Here is a 15,218-nt window from a genome sequence, read left to right as displayed (position 1 = left end):
CTTGTCAGATCGAGGTATGGATGACATGTGCTGCATACATGGGTCTGGAATTGCATGCTCACAGAAAGCATGCCCCTTAATCTTATCAGTATATGAGTCTGATTGACATTTCTCCACTGAAAGCATGGAACTGCAGAAGGTGGTAAAATTGGAGATGAATTAGAACCAAAAAAATTTTAACTGCAATATGCCATTTCATTCAAGATATTTTTAGTGGAATGGATGACAATATTTTTTCTGAGCATTCTATTATTGAATCACAGGAATATGAATCATCGTTAGGTCATGGTATTCGTACTGATTGTTTAACAGGATCACTGCAAGAATTGTCCGAATTTGAAGAATCTGATGAAATATCTACTCATACTAACCGTGATGTATTTTCATTCTGTGATGACACGCCTCCTCCTGTTCAAGCGTTTTATATACGCGAAGAAGATTTGTATGAACAATCAAGTGAGATAAGTAAAGAACTTTCTCTTATATCATCCGATTTACAAACAAGTGGATGTTCCACCGATTCAGAGCCATTTGGAAATTTACATTTTATTGAGCCTTTAATGAGCAGTACGCCTAAGAAACATATTAAAGGTATGTATACTTAATATAAATTAACTTCATTCATACATGTATATGATCATAAACTTCAAATAAATATGCTTAGTTTGCTTAAGAAAATTATAATAATTTTTGTTATCAACACATCACTGAACCTTTATATAATTTTTCAAGTAATACAAGGTAGATGTATTTTAAATTTGTATCTAAACTATGGTTAGATAATATGGCTAATTATATGATAGGTATACAAGTTTATAAATGATTGCAGAACTTTTTAAATCATTATCTGATTTAATGCCAAAAAATCATTGAAGATGGGAATTTTAACAAGCCCCAAAATTTGCAAACACAGCAGTACACATACGTAGCATATGATTTTGAGAAGGGGCTATCCAAGATTTAAAGTTATAAGAGTACAAGCTGATTGGGGAGGGATCTGGAGGTCCTGAATTCCAGAGATCTTGTTAGGAAAAAAATAAGTCATTTTTAAGTTAAGATAAAATTTGTTATTTTTTCCTCATTAAAAATGATGGAAAATAATAAAATTTCAAATGACATGTATAAGGTCTATAGAATCAAAGACGTGTAAACCAAATGGGAGCTTCTGCCTTGCAGAAATATAAGAAATGAAGACTATTTATTTATAATGAACATGCCTTCATCATTGAAAGAAGTGTAAATTCATTTTACAAGTTAACTGTTTAAGAAAGACAGTCTGAGTTCTGGATTCAGAAAAATGATCAATAGTGTACATTTTATATTTTTTTAAGTTCAGATTTTTTTTTAACAAGGGTAGAAATCTATTAAGGAAGATAATGAAATTTTATGTATTATTTGGAAGGGAGAGAATGGATCTCTGAGACTTGGTGTTAATTCAAAGTTTATGACAGAATTTTCAAGTAGAATTTTCACATTCATCCAGTCCAAGTGTAGTACTGATGAGGTAAATTAGTATTTTTTAACAGCAGTAAACTAGACTTATAATTGGAAATACAGAAAAACATGGACTGCAATAGAAAGTTACAGAATTTGTCAGGTCCAAGGGAACCTGGGGCAGGGAAAAAAGCAAAAGAAAAACAATAAAGATGTGCCATTAATAATTAAAAATTCTAATTAATATTACCTGATGACTTTCTTTTGAATGAAGATTTTACACCCCCCCCCCCCCCCACACACACAATCCTGTTTGTAAAGTTTAAAAGGAATAAATTATATGAATAAAGCTACCCGTAAAATGTACATAAATGAAAAGAAAAAGACAGTTTACATATATCAAAGATATCTGCTGAATCAGTATACCGAGGTAATTCTCTCAAGGTCTCAAATGAAAACATACGTATTTTGTGCTAAATAAATTAAATTAGAAATCATGCTATTAAGAAGTTAATTTATGTGCTTCACAGATTTAACAAAAGTTATTTACAATTATGTTATATGCTTTCTCAATGTTTATTTAATAAATCATACAATTCAAAACTTTTATTTTAAAATTTTTGTATCCTCTTACTTACACTCTCTCTTTTCAAGTTTGTGAAATGAAGGGCCACACCCTCTTTCATAGTGAGATACTGAAGATAAATCAATGACATATTTCTAATCTTCTTCTCAAGACCCATTTTGCCAGAGTGCAAGCTATATTGTGCTATAGTGCATTCAAATTTGTTCAAATCATGACCCTCAGCTATAGGATGGGCCAATCAATCTTCTTTCTATCTTTAAAAATCTTCTCAAGAAGAGCAAAAGCAAGGTTATATTTTCATTTTGTTTGGAAGCATCCTCAGGTAGTGTACAAATTATGACCCCCGGAGGTAGGTTGGGACTGGATAGGTGATCCAAGCTTGTCAACATAGAAATTTATACATCATGTACATAAGGAAAATCTTCTTCTCTAGATTCTTATGATTTGTTGTATTTATTAATACATATAAACATCCTCCAGTAGTGTGGATTTAATTTTGTTCAAATCATGCCCTTGGGGATAGGTTGGGGCCACAATGGGCAATCAAAGCTCGATGTAGGAATATACATGTGTATAGAGAAAATCCACAATGGCCATAGGAAATCATGTGAGCACTATGGCCCATGTACCTCTTGTTCAAGATCTCTCAACTCTGAACATAGTATAAATCAATAACTTCTTGTATTATGCAATCAAATTATTAATAATTATATTTCAGTTGCTCTGTCATCAAGATCTCGACTTCAAGAAAAAAAGATCTCCAAAAGCACTATTAAAAAGGCCTCTCTAGATCAGTGTTCTTGTCCAAAGAAATGTACTAGGCAAAGCTTTTTCACAAAAGAATTAATTGAAAATTGCCATTCGACATTATGGAGATTGAATACCACAGATAGGCCAAAATGGTTTCAAAGAAAGTTTGATGACTTTCAATGTGTAAAAAAGGGAACCTTTAAATTCATTCTTAAAGGCCACAGGGTTTGCTTGAAGAGTTGGTTGATTGCTTATGGGATTAAGCAATCAATCTATTACAAGGAACGAAGAACATGGTTGAGGAAAGAAGTGCCACCCTCTAACGAAAGAAGGCTAACATCAGAAAAAAGACTTCATGTTATCAATTGGTTTGGAGAATATATAGCGATGAGAGGAGAAAATCCACCTCACATCCAAGAAATTTGGCTGCCCTTTGGTTTAAGAAAAAATGAAATTTATGCTGGGTATAAAGTGGATACAGAGGAAGAGAACAGAGCTTGTGTATCTCTTCAGACTTTCCTCAACATATGGAATGAACACTTTCCACATGTGAAAATTAAACAGGTGAGCAATTTTCCTATTTTAACAATTGTGTAATCACAGACTACAAGTTCATCATTTCTAAGTAGTATTATATAAATCTTTTGTTTGATCAATTCATATCATTGGATACCTCTATGTATTACAGAGCAACTTGTTTACTCGATGCACTACATGTGACAAGCTTGACAGAGAACTGCACAAGCAATTGAACCCAGAGAAAAAAAAGGAAATTTTTATAAAGAAGCAAGAACATCTTCACAGACAAATGTAAATACATAATGTATCAACTTCTTATTTACAATGTAGCATAAATCGCAAGTATATGTAGTACTGCGTAACAATGAAAAAATCTGTCATCAACTCAAAGTGTAATTCAAGTTAATCTCTGAGCTTTAATACATGAATTGATGTACAGTATGTTTTTGAATTTTTCATAACAGAATTTAATAAGGAACTTATCGAACAGACTTAGTAACACTAAAAATAAATAAATTGCTTAATGTTATTCACAGTTTTCCATTCATACTATAACAATGCAACAATGATGTTGTTGTTTGTGATGTATGCATAATTCATAATTGATATAGCAAAATTCAAAATACGCGCACATAAAATATGCTGATCGAAGAAATATTGATTTAATCTGCAAGTTAAAACTTTTCTATCGAATAATTATTTTTTAGGAAAGAGAAAAGTGCATATTACAGACGAAAAACAGTAAGCAGAAGAAGACCAGATAGGTACATAAGCCTCATAATTGATGGAATGGATCAGTCCAAAACAAACATTCCCCATTTTAAGGGAAGACCAAGCAAGGTACAAATAGTACATATTATTAAAGAGAAAATGTTGTTACTAAGTATCTACCTCTAACAAGTGAATACAAAAAATAAATGAAAGATATTAGGCCATAATGAAAATATTTCTAAATTGTCATTCCCACCCTCCCCTATTTGTCCACCCCTAGTTTTTCTTTGTCTTGATTCTGATCGGGATCGGTATTCAAATAATCCCACAAAGGTCGGTCTGAAAATTTGACAACTGACCGTCTGACAAGATGGTAATAGATCGTAAGTAACAAGGATCATTGGTTGTGAAAGATTGGTAAGGATGTATAGTAAGAGACATGAACATTTAAATGGAGCAATGTGAATTTTATTTGGGCATTATTATTTATATTTACTTTGCACCGATAGATCAAGTTAACAAGAAAGTCTGGAAGAACAAACTGAACAATATGAAATAAAATCCCCCACCTCAAAAGAATTGAATGAGAATCTAGGATTTTCAATTAAGTAATTCATCTTTTTTAGCCAAGTACGTGTTTTCGATCATGCACCCCCCCCCCCACCCCCCACCCCGTCAGAATTTTCCCATCAAGTTTGTTGATTAGAGTTTGTTAATAAATTATATAAGTATATTTGACTTGAAATAAGCATTTATTTTTGTAACAATACATTGTATCTCTTATTCTTTACTCTATGGTCAGGTATTAAAACAATGATCTGCAAAATAGTATGACATTTTCTATAATATAGCACTCACAGTGCACATAGTGTGATCAGGATTCTTTATTGCAGATACAACTAATCATACACATTTGCACCCTAAAAAAAGACCGCTCAAGATCTGCTTTTTAATTATTTTTCAAAAACATTTAAAAAAAAAAATGCAAGCATTGTCTATACATATATGTATGTGGTATGACTTGTATCATTTTTGCCCATGTGACACAGTGGTAGCTAGAGCAGACTAGTAGAGCATCTGCTCTAGACTGAAAGTACTAGAGTCATGGATTAAGGAGTTGATCCTTATGTCGTGGGTTCGAATCCCACTGTGGGACTTAGAGACCAGTCATTCAGTTGAGACCGTATAAACCGAGGTCCCGTGTCACAGAAGATGCTGGCACGAAAAAGATCCCTAACTTCTCAATGGCTCTGAGTGCCAAGCATAGGGCAAAATTTACAGCTCTTCACCAACAAGTGGTAGCATCTCCATATGAGTAAAAAATTCTTGAGATGGACGTTAAACAACAAACAAATTTGACATCACATTATGTAGACAATTCCAACTTTTAATAATACCATAGCCAAGGGTTTGTGAAAAGAGTAGTACATCAGAAACCCTTGGTTACAAAGGTCAACGTGCTGTTATTGTAAGATTTTGAAATAATGATACAAAATAAATGCTTCAAATCAATAACTTTGAATGGTTCGATTCTTCTTATATTAATTATCAAGGTAATATGTTGGTTGTCAAGGTCTTGTATTGCGATGAGCAGGGATATTATTGGGAAGTGAAGGAGATAAAATTTTAAGAAATACAGAAGATAAAAGCAAATGTTTACTTTTTTATGCCTCACTGCCTTTCCCTCTTTAATAATATTTGATTCTCATTATAGGAATTTGCAGCAACAAGGCAACTGAATGTGCATGTTACTGGAGTTTTGAGCCATGGCCTGAATAGAAAATATCTGTTTACAGACCTGCACCAGTACAAACATGATTCCAATCTTACATTGAATGTTTTGATGAAAGTGCTATGGAACCACTCAAAGGTAGCAAACAGAAATATTGATTACAATTATCTACTGTGTATCAATCAGCTATGAGAAATTTGAACAAAATGTGTTTCTTACACTGACAGGGAAAATCACTGCCTCCTGTCCTTTACCTACAGGCAGACAACTGCTTCAGAGAAAATAAGAACAAGTTTGTCCTGTCTTTCTTGGAGCTTTTAGTCAGGCGTCGGATTTTTTATGAGGTACATGTTAATAAGCATTTTGCAGACTCTGTATTAAGATAAGTTTTATAAATTTACAGTACTGGCAAAGGAAAGATACAGAAAAATGCTATGAATAAATACAACTTAGTCTTTTTTTTAGGTAAGCTGTCTGATTTGATAAAGCATTTAGAGGATATAAAAAGGGATTTAAGGGGGGGGGGGGGGGATTTAAAAGGGGGGGGGTTCAAAGCCTATCCTAGGATTTAAGTGCTTATATTTTTTAAAATCAAAATCTTGATATTTCAGGTCCAACTTTCCTTTCTTCATGTGGGGCACACACATGAGGATATAGATCAAATGTTCAGTGTCATTGCTGATAATCTCAGACACAGAGATGCAGCAACACTCCCTGAGATGAGTGACATACTCTACAATGCAGAAGAACTAAGAGGATGTCTTGATATATCTGGATGGTTATCTCCTTGCTTAAAAGGTGTAAAATACCACACAAGGACAAACACCTTTAGGTGTGTTATATTTTAGATAGTAAATTATATGAACATATTTATAGACACTAGTCTTTAAGGAAGGGATTGAAAAAAATGATGTTTTTTCTCCAAAAGCCTGCTTCCCCGAACTCCTCCTACATTTTGTGCAGTAGACTAAATATCTTTTGAAAGATGATTGGTGGTGTCTTGTATCAGAAAGTAAGAAAAGACATCCAACCTGTCAAAAAAAATTTTCATACTAAACTAATAGTAAAAAATTATGTTAAGAAAAAAGGTGTGGGGAGGAGTGTAGCACAATCAGAGTATTAGGAATTATTCAATCATATAATAAATGATACTAGTTATACATCTTTAAGAGTCATTCACTGTGAGAAGATTCAGCTTGACATTCACAAAAAGATTTACAAAATGTAGTTGGTTAAGCCTTTGTCTTATATTTTAATAATAAGAGGTTATTATGGAGTGAAAATGTTTACGGTTGTCTGCTAGATACAATATGGAAAGAAGAAAAAAATCATAACAGAAGTAGAATGAGACAAAATGAGCTAATGGATATCTCCTTCATATTTATTAAGGTATAGACTCAATGAGTTGACAGGGGATGTGCACATCTGCTACAGAAAAAATGTGGACCATTCCTGGAAGTCTTTGCAGGGAAGTTTCTTCAAGCAAAGGGAAAATGGAACCCTAACGCTGCCAACAAATGTACCAAATATATTGACAGCATCATTGGAGAAGGTTGATGTAGCAAATATCAAGAAGAGTTTGACAATTTGGACAAAGATGATGACAACAGCAGAAAGTACATGGTGGGAAAAATTTGTAACATTCTTGCAGGAAACCAAAACCAATGCCAGTAGGTATTCAAGAAAAGGGGCAATATGGTATCTTCCAAAGATACCAGAATACAACCCACACTCCATTCAGGACTCTGACAACAGCAGGGAACATCCAGCAGTGCCTGAAGATTTGCAGAGAATGCTTACAAATGAAGATGAAAATCCAGAGGTAACTTTACTTTTGTATGAATTTATGATTTGTATTCATGATCAGAGGTGTCTGGGTAGTGCGCTAACTTCTCACCGTGTAAACTGAGTTCAATTCCTGTAATTGGCAGAGGTTGTACGTGAAAGGGTATCGTGGTCGCCTGCTCATTGGAAATATCTTTCAAGCTTTCATGGACTATCTTTATTATCATATATATATTAGGGATGTCAACGAGTACCCAATTAACTGGGTACTCGATCCAACGTCCGAGTATCCAATACTAAAAATGGTACTCAGTTACTCGGAGGAGTATTTTTTCTTATTTCAAAGTACATATTTTTATAAAAAATTATCAAAAAATAACTTAAAACTGCATACAGTTATTAGCGTGTTGTCATCTACACCTGTAAAAAACCTGTTATCGCCTGTGGCTGTGTATATACAGTAATTAGTGACCAATCTCCTGGTACACAGCTGTTCTCACCTATTGTGGTCCTTAATTTTTGGATGGCTTCAATGAATGCTTACAGTGAACATTGATTCGATTAAGTATGAGCTATTATCTTCAAATCATTTTTAAATTATTTAAGTAATATATGGCAGTGAAATCGGACATGCATAGAAATGCCGCTACCCACTTCAAAAGTGAAACATTTAGAAATATCAAAAGATTCAAAATAATGTTGAAAGTCAGTTTGTGTAGTAAGTTTATACGGGGGTAACAAACCAACTTAGACTAGTGATCCCAACAACGTCCGTTCCTTCCCTTTCGCTAGTCTAATCATCACAAACCTGTGTAACAAACTGTTCTCCTATTGCATTGATGAGAAAGATCCTAAACAAGAACTGTAAGCCATTTGAATTTTGGGGTATTAATTGTGTCTTTTGTGTTTATTTGATGAATAAATTTAGTACCAAATAATCAATTCCATTGGAGTCCATGTTTATATACTTTTATAAACGAGATAAAAACAGTTTTGGGGTTTAACAGAGCTTAACTTTGCTGAAGAAAATTAACGCACTTGTATTTACATCTTTTTTATATTTACCAAGTACCCGGGTAGTCGATCAGAAAAACGTCTGAGTTACCGATTATCAAAAATTGACCGATTTGACATCCCTAATATATATATATATATACAGTTACACTTCGTTATCTCAAAGTTGACGGGACCGTTGATGAACTTCAAGATATCCGGGGGTTCGACATATCGAGGGTTATAATTCTAATGAACTTCAAATAAACTTAGTGCAGTGAACATGCACTTAATAGTAGAAACATGTCAAATTCATTCTTTTTTGAAATTCTGTATATGTTTTCTTTAATATACACGTAATTAGCATTAAAAAGATTTTTACATCCTCTTTATTATTCAAAAAATAGAAACTTTGTATAATATGCACAGACGTATAATCCCTCTACCAACCCGGCAAATCAACCGCTAGCATCGTTTCCCATGTATACATAATCGGATATCATCTATGCATTATAAATTTAAAACCAGTCGCTGTCAGTATAACGCAAACGAAATATACAATTTTTTTTTATTGGAAAAACATGTTCATACATGTGCAATCATTTAAATAAAATATTTTACCATAATAAAATCAAATGCAAAAGACGAAACATGCACTTTTGTTTAACTACAGAAGAACACTGAATCACAGGGCACTATAGCAGAAGTTTTCACTACCACACTTGCTCACATGATGGTGTCTACTGACGGTTGTAAATTCTGCGCGCTCATATACACATGTAAGAAAAATAAATTCTAATTGCATTAAATTACAGAATTTTGTTTCACTTTGATGTTTATAATTTTCGCTTTCATATGCATAAACTATGCAAGGGCGCATATAACGCATAGCATTAAATAGCGATTATCAAGATAAACGTACCCCAGCCATGAAACAATTAACATGTCATCCACGCATATGCATAAACTAATACACACAACCTTTGGCTTGCATAATTAAAATCAAGGTAAGCCATACATACACCTCGTATAATTATCGCGCTTTTATTTGTTGATCAAAGGAACACAGGTAACCCGTGCATGACAGACAGTAGAGCGGTCAGTTTACCTAACGGACTTGATCATCAGAGCGGAATATTATCCTGACTTCGAGATAACGCATGTGATTTTAATAAATGGGTACACAATTTTACTTTGAGATAACCGGGGTATTCAACATTACCTTGTTCGACATAGAGGGGTTTATTTTAATCATTTTATATAAAGCAAATTTCATTGGGACCGCGGCCTTACTTCGACATATCCGGGGTATTCGAGATATCCGTGTTCAAGATTTCAAAGTTTAGCTGTATAGATATATATATGTGTGTGTGTGTGTGTATATATATATATATATATATATATATATATATATATATATATATATATATATATATATATATATATTTATATATATCATGTATATACATGTATATATATATATATGGAATCACCTTCAACCAAATACACCTTGATAATTGAATCTTAGATTTAGGCCATGGAAATACACAACATATATTTTTACCAAGTTGGCAGATTTTTTAAAGGTTAATTTAAGTTGTTGTGCAAAGTGTATTATGCAGGTGTCATAACAGTAGTTCACTTGAGGTTCATGTCAAATCATGGCTGACGCAAAATAATTCCTGAATCTTCCCTTCCAATTCGGGCATTTCAACACAATACTGGAGCTGATTTTTTTCATGAGATGAAAAACAATATGTTAACCTCCTGTATTGACTAGATTCATTATAATTTAGGGCGTGCTGATTTTTCTATATACTGTATTTGAGTGGGGAGTGATTAGGTCCTGGACTTGATTTTCAAGCACCTGCTCGACTTCGACCGAAAGAAACTTGCGTGCCTTGAGGGATGGCTATGTATTATTTGGTACTAAAATCTTTATAAGAATTGTTTTACAAGATCTGAAAAGGAAACTTCTCAAAGTTTGTTTTCAATTAATACCACCTACTCAAAGTTGTGCATTTTTGGTAAGAAAATTTAATACTGTTGTACAACCTTAGGCATATATTAATTTAAGACAATTTTAGTTTTTAGCTCACCTGAGCCAAAGGCTCAAGTGAGCTTTTCTGATCACTTTTTGTCCGGCGTCCGTCTGTCTGTCCACCTGTTTGTCTGTCTGTCTGTAAACTTTTAACATTTTCGACTTCTTCTCAAGAACCACTGGGCCAATTTCAACCAAACTTGCCACAAAGTATCCTTGGGTGAAGGGAATTCAAGTTTTTTCAAATGAATGGCCACGCCCTCTTTCAAGGGGAGATAATAAAGAATTAGTGAAAAATTAATAGCATCTTTAAAAAATCTTCTTCTCAAAACCACAGGGCCAGGAAAGATGAAACTCATGTGGAAGCATCCTCAGGTAGTGTTGATTCAAGTTTGTTTAAGGATACACCAAAGGCTTTTTTCAAGATTTTCAACAATTTTGAGATTTTTGGTTAAGAAAAAGAAGTTAATTACTGCTTTATAATGCATGTAAAATTCTTGGTAATTATGAAATGGTTTTCTAATTATTTAACAATAATGAAACATAAACACTACCACATGTGAATGTTCCGTTATTGAAGCTTCTGATTTGATCTGTGACTGCTAGCTCATGAAAGACGCAATAAATCACTGTGACCACTTGGGGAATTCTTCACTAGCCACACAGAGGTTATCAGTAATTAAACTACAGGGACTCTAGATTTAGAGAAGGAGATCTAACAGATTACTAATGACCATAAAATAGGAGGTGGAGCTTAGCTCTTGCCAATTTGCCGGGAAATCTTTCTGATTCAGAATTGAACCTATTTTACTTAATTAAAAGCATCTAAATCCCATTCTTGTGAATATGCATAGGAAATATGGCTAAGTGACAGGTATCCAAAGCTGAATCTCCAAGGTGTCATATATTCCTAGCTTTGGCAGATTTTGTTGTGTAATGGGTTTTTGCCCTCTACTGTAAAGTAAGATCAGACAGTTTATGGTATCAGCTCCCTTATTTATAATTGACCAATTTCTCTGAAAATTGGATGGGTTGCTTCTCAGATGCGTGTTCACAAAACCGTATCTCAGATTTTTGATATCTAGCTTAGTTTTGGAATTATTGAGGGAAATGTTAAATCAGGCTAATAAATTGGTGATATTGAAGGGCAAATGGCTGTAACTTTTGAATTAGAATATTTATCAAAAATCTGAGATACAGTTTTAAAGTTCAATCTTTAATCTACCTTGAGGCAAAATGACCACTTTGAGGGGTTAAATACAAAAAAGTTGATTTATAAACTATTTATGCACTTAAATTTACATTAATATTCAAATAACTTTTAAATAAGTTATTAATTAAAGTTTAAATTAGGATAATTAGATAGTAAATTTAACAAGCTTTCAAATGATATATATACTTTTATTATGTTATCTTAGATAATGAAAGAATTACATGCAAATTAAACTCTGGCTTTTGGAAACCTTTGGTGTATCCTTAAATCATGACCCTGGGGGTAGGACAGGGCCACAATGGAGGATCAAAGTTTTACATAGAAATACATAGGAAAAACCTTTAAAATATTCCTCTCGAGAACAGCAAAGCCATGATGAGTCATATTTATATGGAAGCATCCTCAGGTAGTGTAGATTCAAGTTTGTCCAAATCATGACCTCTGAGGGTAGGGCAGGCCCACAATGGAGGATCAAAGTTTTACATAGAAATATATAGGAAAAATCTTCTTTTCAAGAACAGCAAAGTCATGATTAGTCATATTTATGTGGAAGCATCCTCTCGTAGTGTAGATTCTATTTTGTTCAAATCATGACCCCCAGGGATAGGGTGGGGCCACAATGGAGGATCAAAGTCTTAAATAGAAATATATAGGAAAATATCTACTTCTGAAGAACTGCAAAGCCATGATTAGTCATTTTGATATGGAAGCATCCTCAGGTAGTGTAGATAGTGTAGATTCGAGTTTGTTAAAATGATGACCCTTGGGGATAGGGCTGGGCCACAACGGGGGATCAAAAATTTTACATAGGAACATATAGGAAAATATCTTCTTCTCAAGAACTGAAAATCATGTTTACCGGTAGTCATTTTGATATGAAAGCATCCTCAGGTAGTTTAAATTCAATTTTGTTCAAATGAACACCCCCGGGGGTAGGGTGGAGCCCAATGGGGGGGGGGGGGGGTGGAAAGTTTTACATAAGAACTTATAGAAAAAATATTTCTTCTCAAGAATTCTGAACAGAAAAGCTTTGTTTAGTCATATTGATATGGAAGCATCGTCAGGTAGTGTAGATTCAAGTTTGTTCAAATGATGACCTGTGGGATAGGGAGGAGCCACAATGGGGGATCAAATTTTTACAAAGGAATATATGGGAAATTTTTTAAAAAAATCTTCTCAAGTACAACAAAGCCATTTGTTATATTGACATGGAAGCATCTTCAAGTAGTTGAAAATTCAAGACCCCCCTCCCCCGGTAATCTTTTCAATACTGAACTGATTTCTGCTTTTTCCTAGCCAAATTGCTCAGGTGAGTGATGCGGCCCTGGGCCTCTTGTTCACTATATGAGTTAATCCATATATTTTGCTGATTCCCTGAAAATCACTGTATAACAGACTGATTCCCTGCAAAAAGGTGCATCAGTTTGATGAACTGATACACACCTATTTGGAACATCTAGCAATTTCTTTTAATCATATGAAAAGTACTGATATGTTCCAAATAAAATCATGAATATTCATAATGAAGCTTAGTTAAAGATATATATAAGGAGGCGGGGCCTAATTTTTGGGAAAGAGTAATTTGTTATTGTGTCATCAACATGGTAAACTAATGTGCACTGTGAGATCTAGACGGACCATGTAATTTTGTCACAGTGTACAAGTGAATGAAATGACATCACTGGGGTAACACCTGAATCTTGTAAAATCAATGAAGAAATTGAAGTTACACCATGGTGTAAATTGTTTATAAAATAAATAAAGTTTCTTGCAGATACATAGTTTATAGACAGTAGATTCAAATGCAAAGACTATATTTATTTTTTTCTATATTATGAGTAATCAATGTTTCCATAGCGCACCTCAAAATTGTATGTGAATAAAATAGGATTGCAGTTACGGATTTTAAAATAGTCTAATTTTGGTTTTGTTATAATAAAAATGACTGTGCTTCAGGAAATGCACTTGCTCTTGGGGGACTGGAATCTTCTTGACTCCCTCAATGATATACTTTAACTGTATACTGTTATCTATGATTTTATATAATACTTGTAAATTCATTTTTCAGGTTCTCTTGTGTGAGTAAATGGAAAGAAATGTATGGACACCTTCAACATTGCGAATAGGATACTTGTGTAAAATCCTCTGCATTGCATAGCATACTTATCTGGTTCACCTTCCAACCAAGAGTGAAACATGTTACATGAATGCTGTGAAAGAAGGAACACTAAAGTACATGTGTAAATGTAAAAAAACCTTCAGCATAACATTGTTTATGCATCTGCAACACCTGTCAATTAAATTTAAATAATTGGACAAATCAAAGCTAGAAATATACAAACAGTTTATGCTTCATTTATGTAAATTACACTAAGTGGAATATGGAGATAAAGATATCCTTTGATTCATGTATTAAGTAAAAAACTGTAAAGTAGGGGAACATTCCTTACAGCTCATTGTGTTAAAGATTCAGGTATATATTGAGTTCATTTGAAATTGAGAGAAGAATGTTCCTCGCATGGCTCCTTGTTAATGATTCATGTATATACCTAGTTTGTTTGAAATTGGGAGAGGAACGTTCCTCGCAGGGCTCCTTGTTAAAGATTCATGTATATATTGAGTTCATTTGAAACTGGGAGAGGAACGTTCCTCGCAGGGCTCCCTGTTAAAGATTCATGTATATATTGAGTTCATTTGAAACTGGGAGAGGAACGTTCCTCGCAGGGCTCCATGTTAAAGATTCATGTATATATTGGGTTCATTTGAAATTGGGAGAGGAACGTTCCTCGCAGGGCTCCTTGTTAAAGATTCATGTAGATTGAGTTTATTTGAAATTGGGAGAGGAACGTTCCTCGCAGGGCTCCTTGTTAAAGATTCATGTATATATATATTGAGTTCGTTTGAAATTGGGAGAGGAACGTTCCTCGCAGGGCTCCTTGTTAAAGATTCATCTATATATTGAGTTCGTTTGAAATTGGGAGAGGAACGTTCCTCGCAGGGCTCCATGTTAAAGATTCTGATCATGTATATATTGAGTTCGTTTGAAATTGGTAGAGGAACGTTCCTTGCAGGGCTCCTTGTTAAAGATTCATGTATATATTGAGTTCGTTTGAAATTGGTAGAGGAACGTTCCTCGCAGGGCTCCTTGTTAAAGATTCATGTATATATTAAGTTCATTTGAAATTGGGAGAGGAATGTTCCTCAAAACACTGGGTTATAAGAATCATGTAATGGACTTCACAACTCTATCAAAGAGAGGAACATTCTTCAAATCACTGTTGGATAGGATTCATGTACTTTACATACATTTGAATTGAAGAGAGGAACGTTCCTCCAAACACAAGGTATTAAGATTCATGTTTATAATACAGAGAAATTTAAGAGAAAGAGGAACGTTCCTCAAACAGTTTTCTTTTAACATGAAACATGTTTTATAAACGTTGACTTTGTAGAA

The 15,218-nt window shown here is 33.8% G+C and overlaps 1 protein-coding gene across 1 annotated transcript; it reads left to right on the top strand.

The window, feature by feature from the left end:
* The first annotated feature begins 218 nt into the window (after nt 1-218).
* LOC133195610 (uncharacterized) lies at nt 219-14,949 on the top strand. Its single transcript, XM_061331497.1, has 9 exons — nt 219-591; nt 2,739-3,334; nt 3,459-3,580; nt 3,997-4,129; nt 5,715-5,870; nt 5,960-6,076; nt 6,344-6,564; nt 7,122-7,554; nt 13,833-14,949. The coding sequence occupies exons 1-9, from the start codon at nt 219-221 to the stop codon at nt 13,848-13,850; spliced, it is 2,169 nt and encodes a 722-aa protein (XP_061187481.1). The 3' UTR covers nt 13,851-14,949.
* The last annotated feature ends 269 nt before the right edge of the window (nt 14,950-15,218 follow it).

This window comes from Saccostrea echinata, unplaced genomic scaffold (genome assembly GCF_033153115.1).
Source record: "Saccostrea echinata isolate AGI-Se365-2 ecotype Australia unplaced genomic scaffold, CSIRO_AGI_Sech_v1 ptg000029l, whole genome shotgun sequence".
Classification (NCBI taxonomy): Eukaryota; Metazoa; Mollusca; class Bivalvia; order Ostreida; family Ostreidae; genus Saccostrea; species Saccostrea echinata.
The sequence above is the reverse complement of the archived record's forward strand: the minus strand, read 5'-3'. Positions and strand labels throughout refer to the sequence as shown.

Bases quoted from the DNA above. Each gene is read 5' to 3' on its own strand.
- LOC133195610 (XM_061331497.1), top strand. From the start codon at position 219: ATGGATGACAATATTTTTTCTGAGCATTCTATTATTGAATCACAGGAA. The intron at 592-2,738 runs GTATGTATACTT...ATTATATTTCAG, and splicing joins GCCTAAGAAACATATTAAAG to TTGCTCTGTCATCAAGATCT. The intron at 3,335-3,458 runs GTGAGCAATTTT...TATGTATTACAG, and splicing joins CACATGTGAAAATTAAACAG to AGCAACTTGTTTACTCGATG.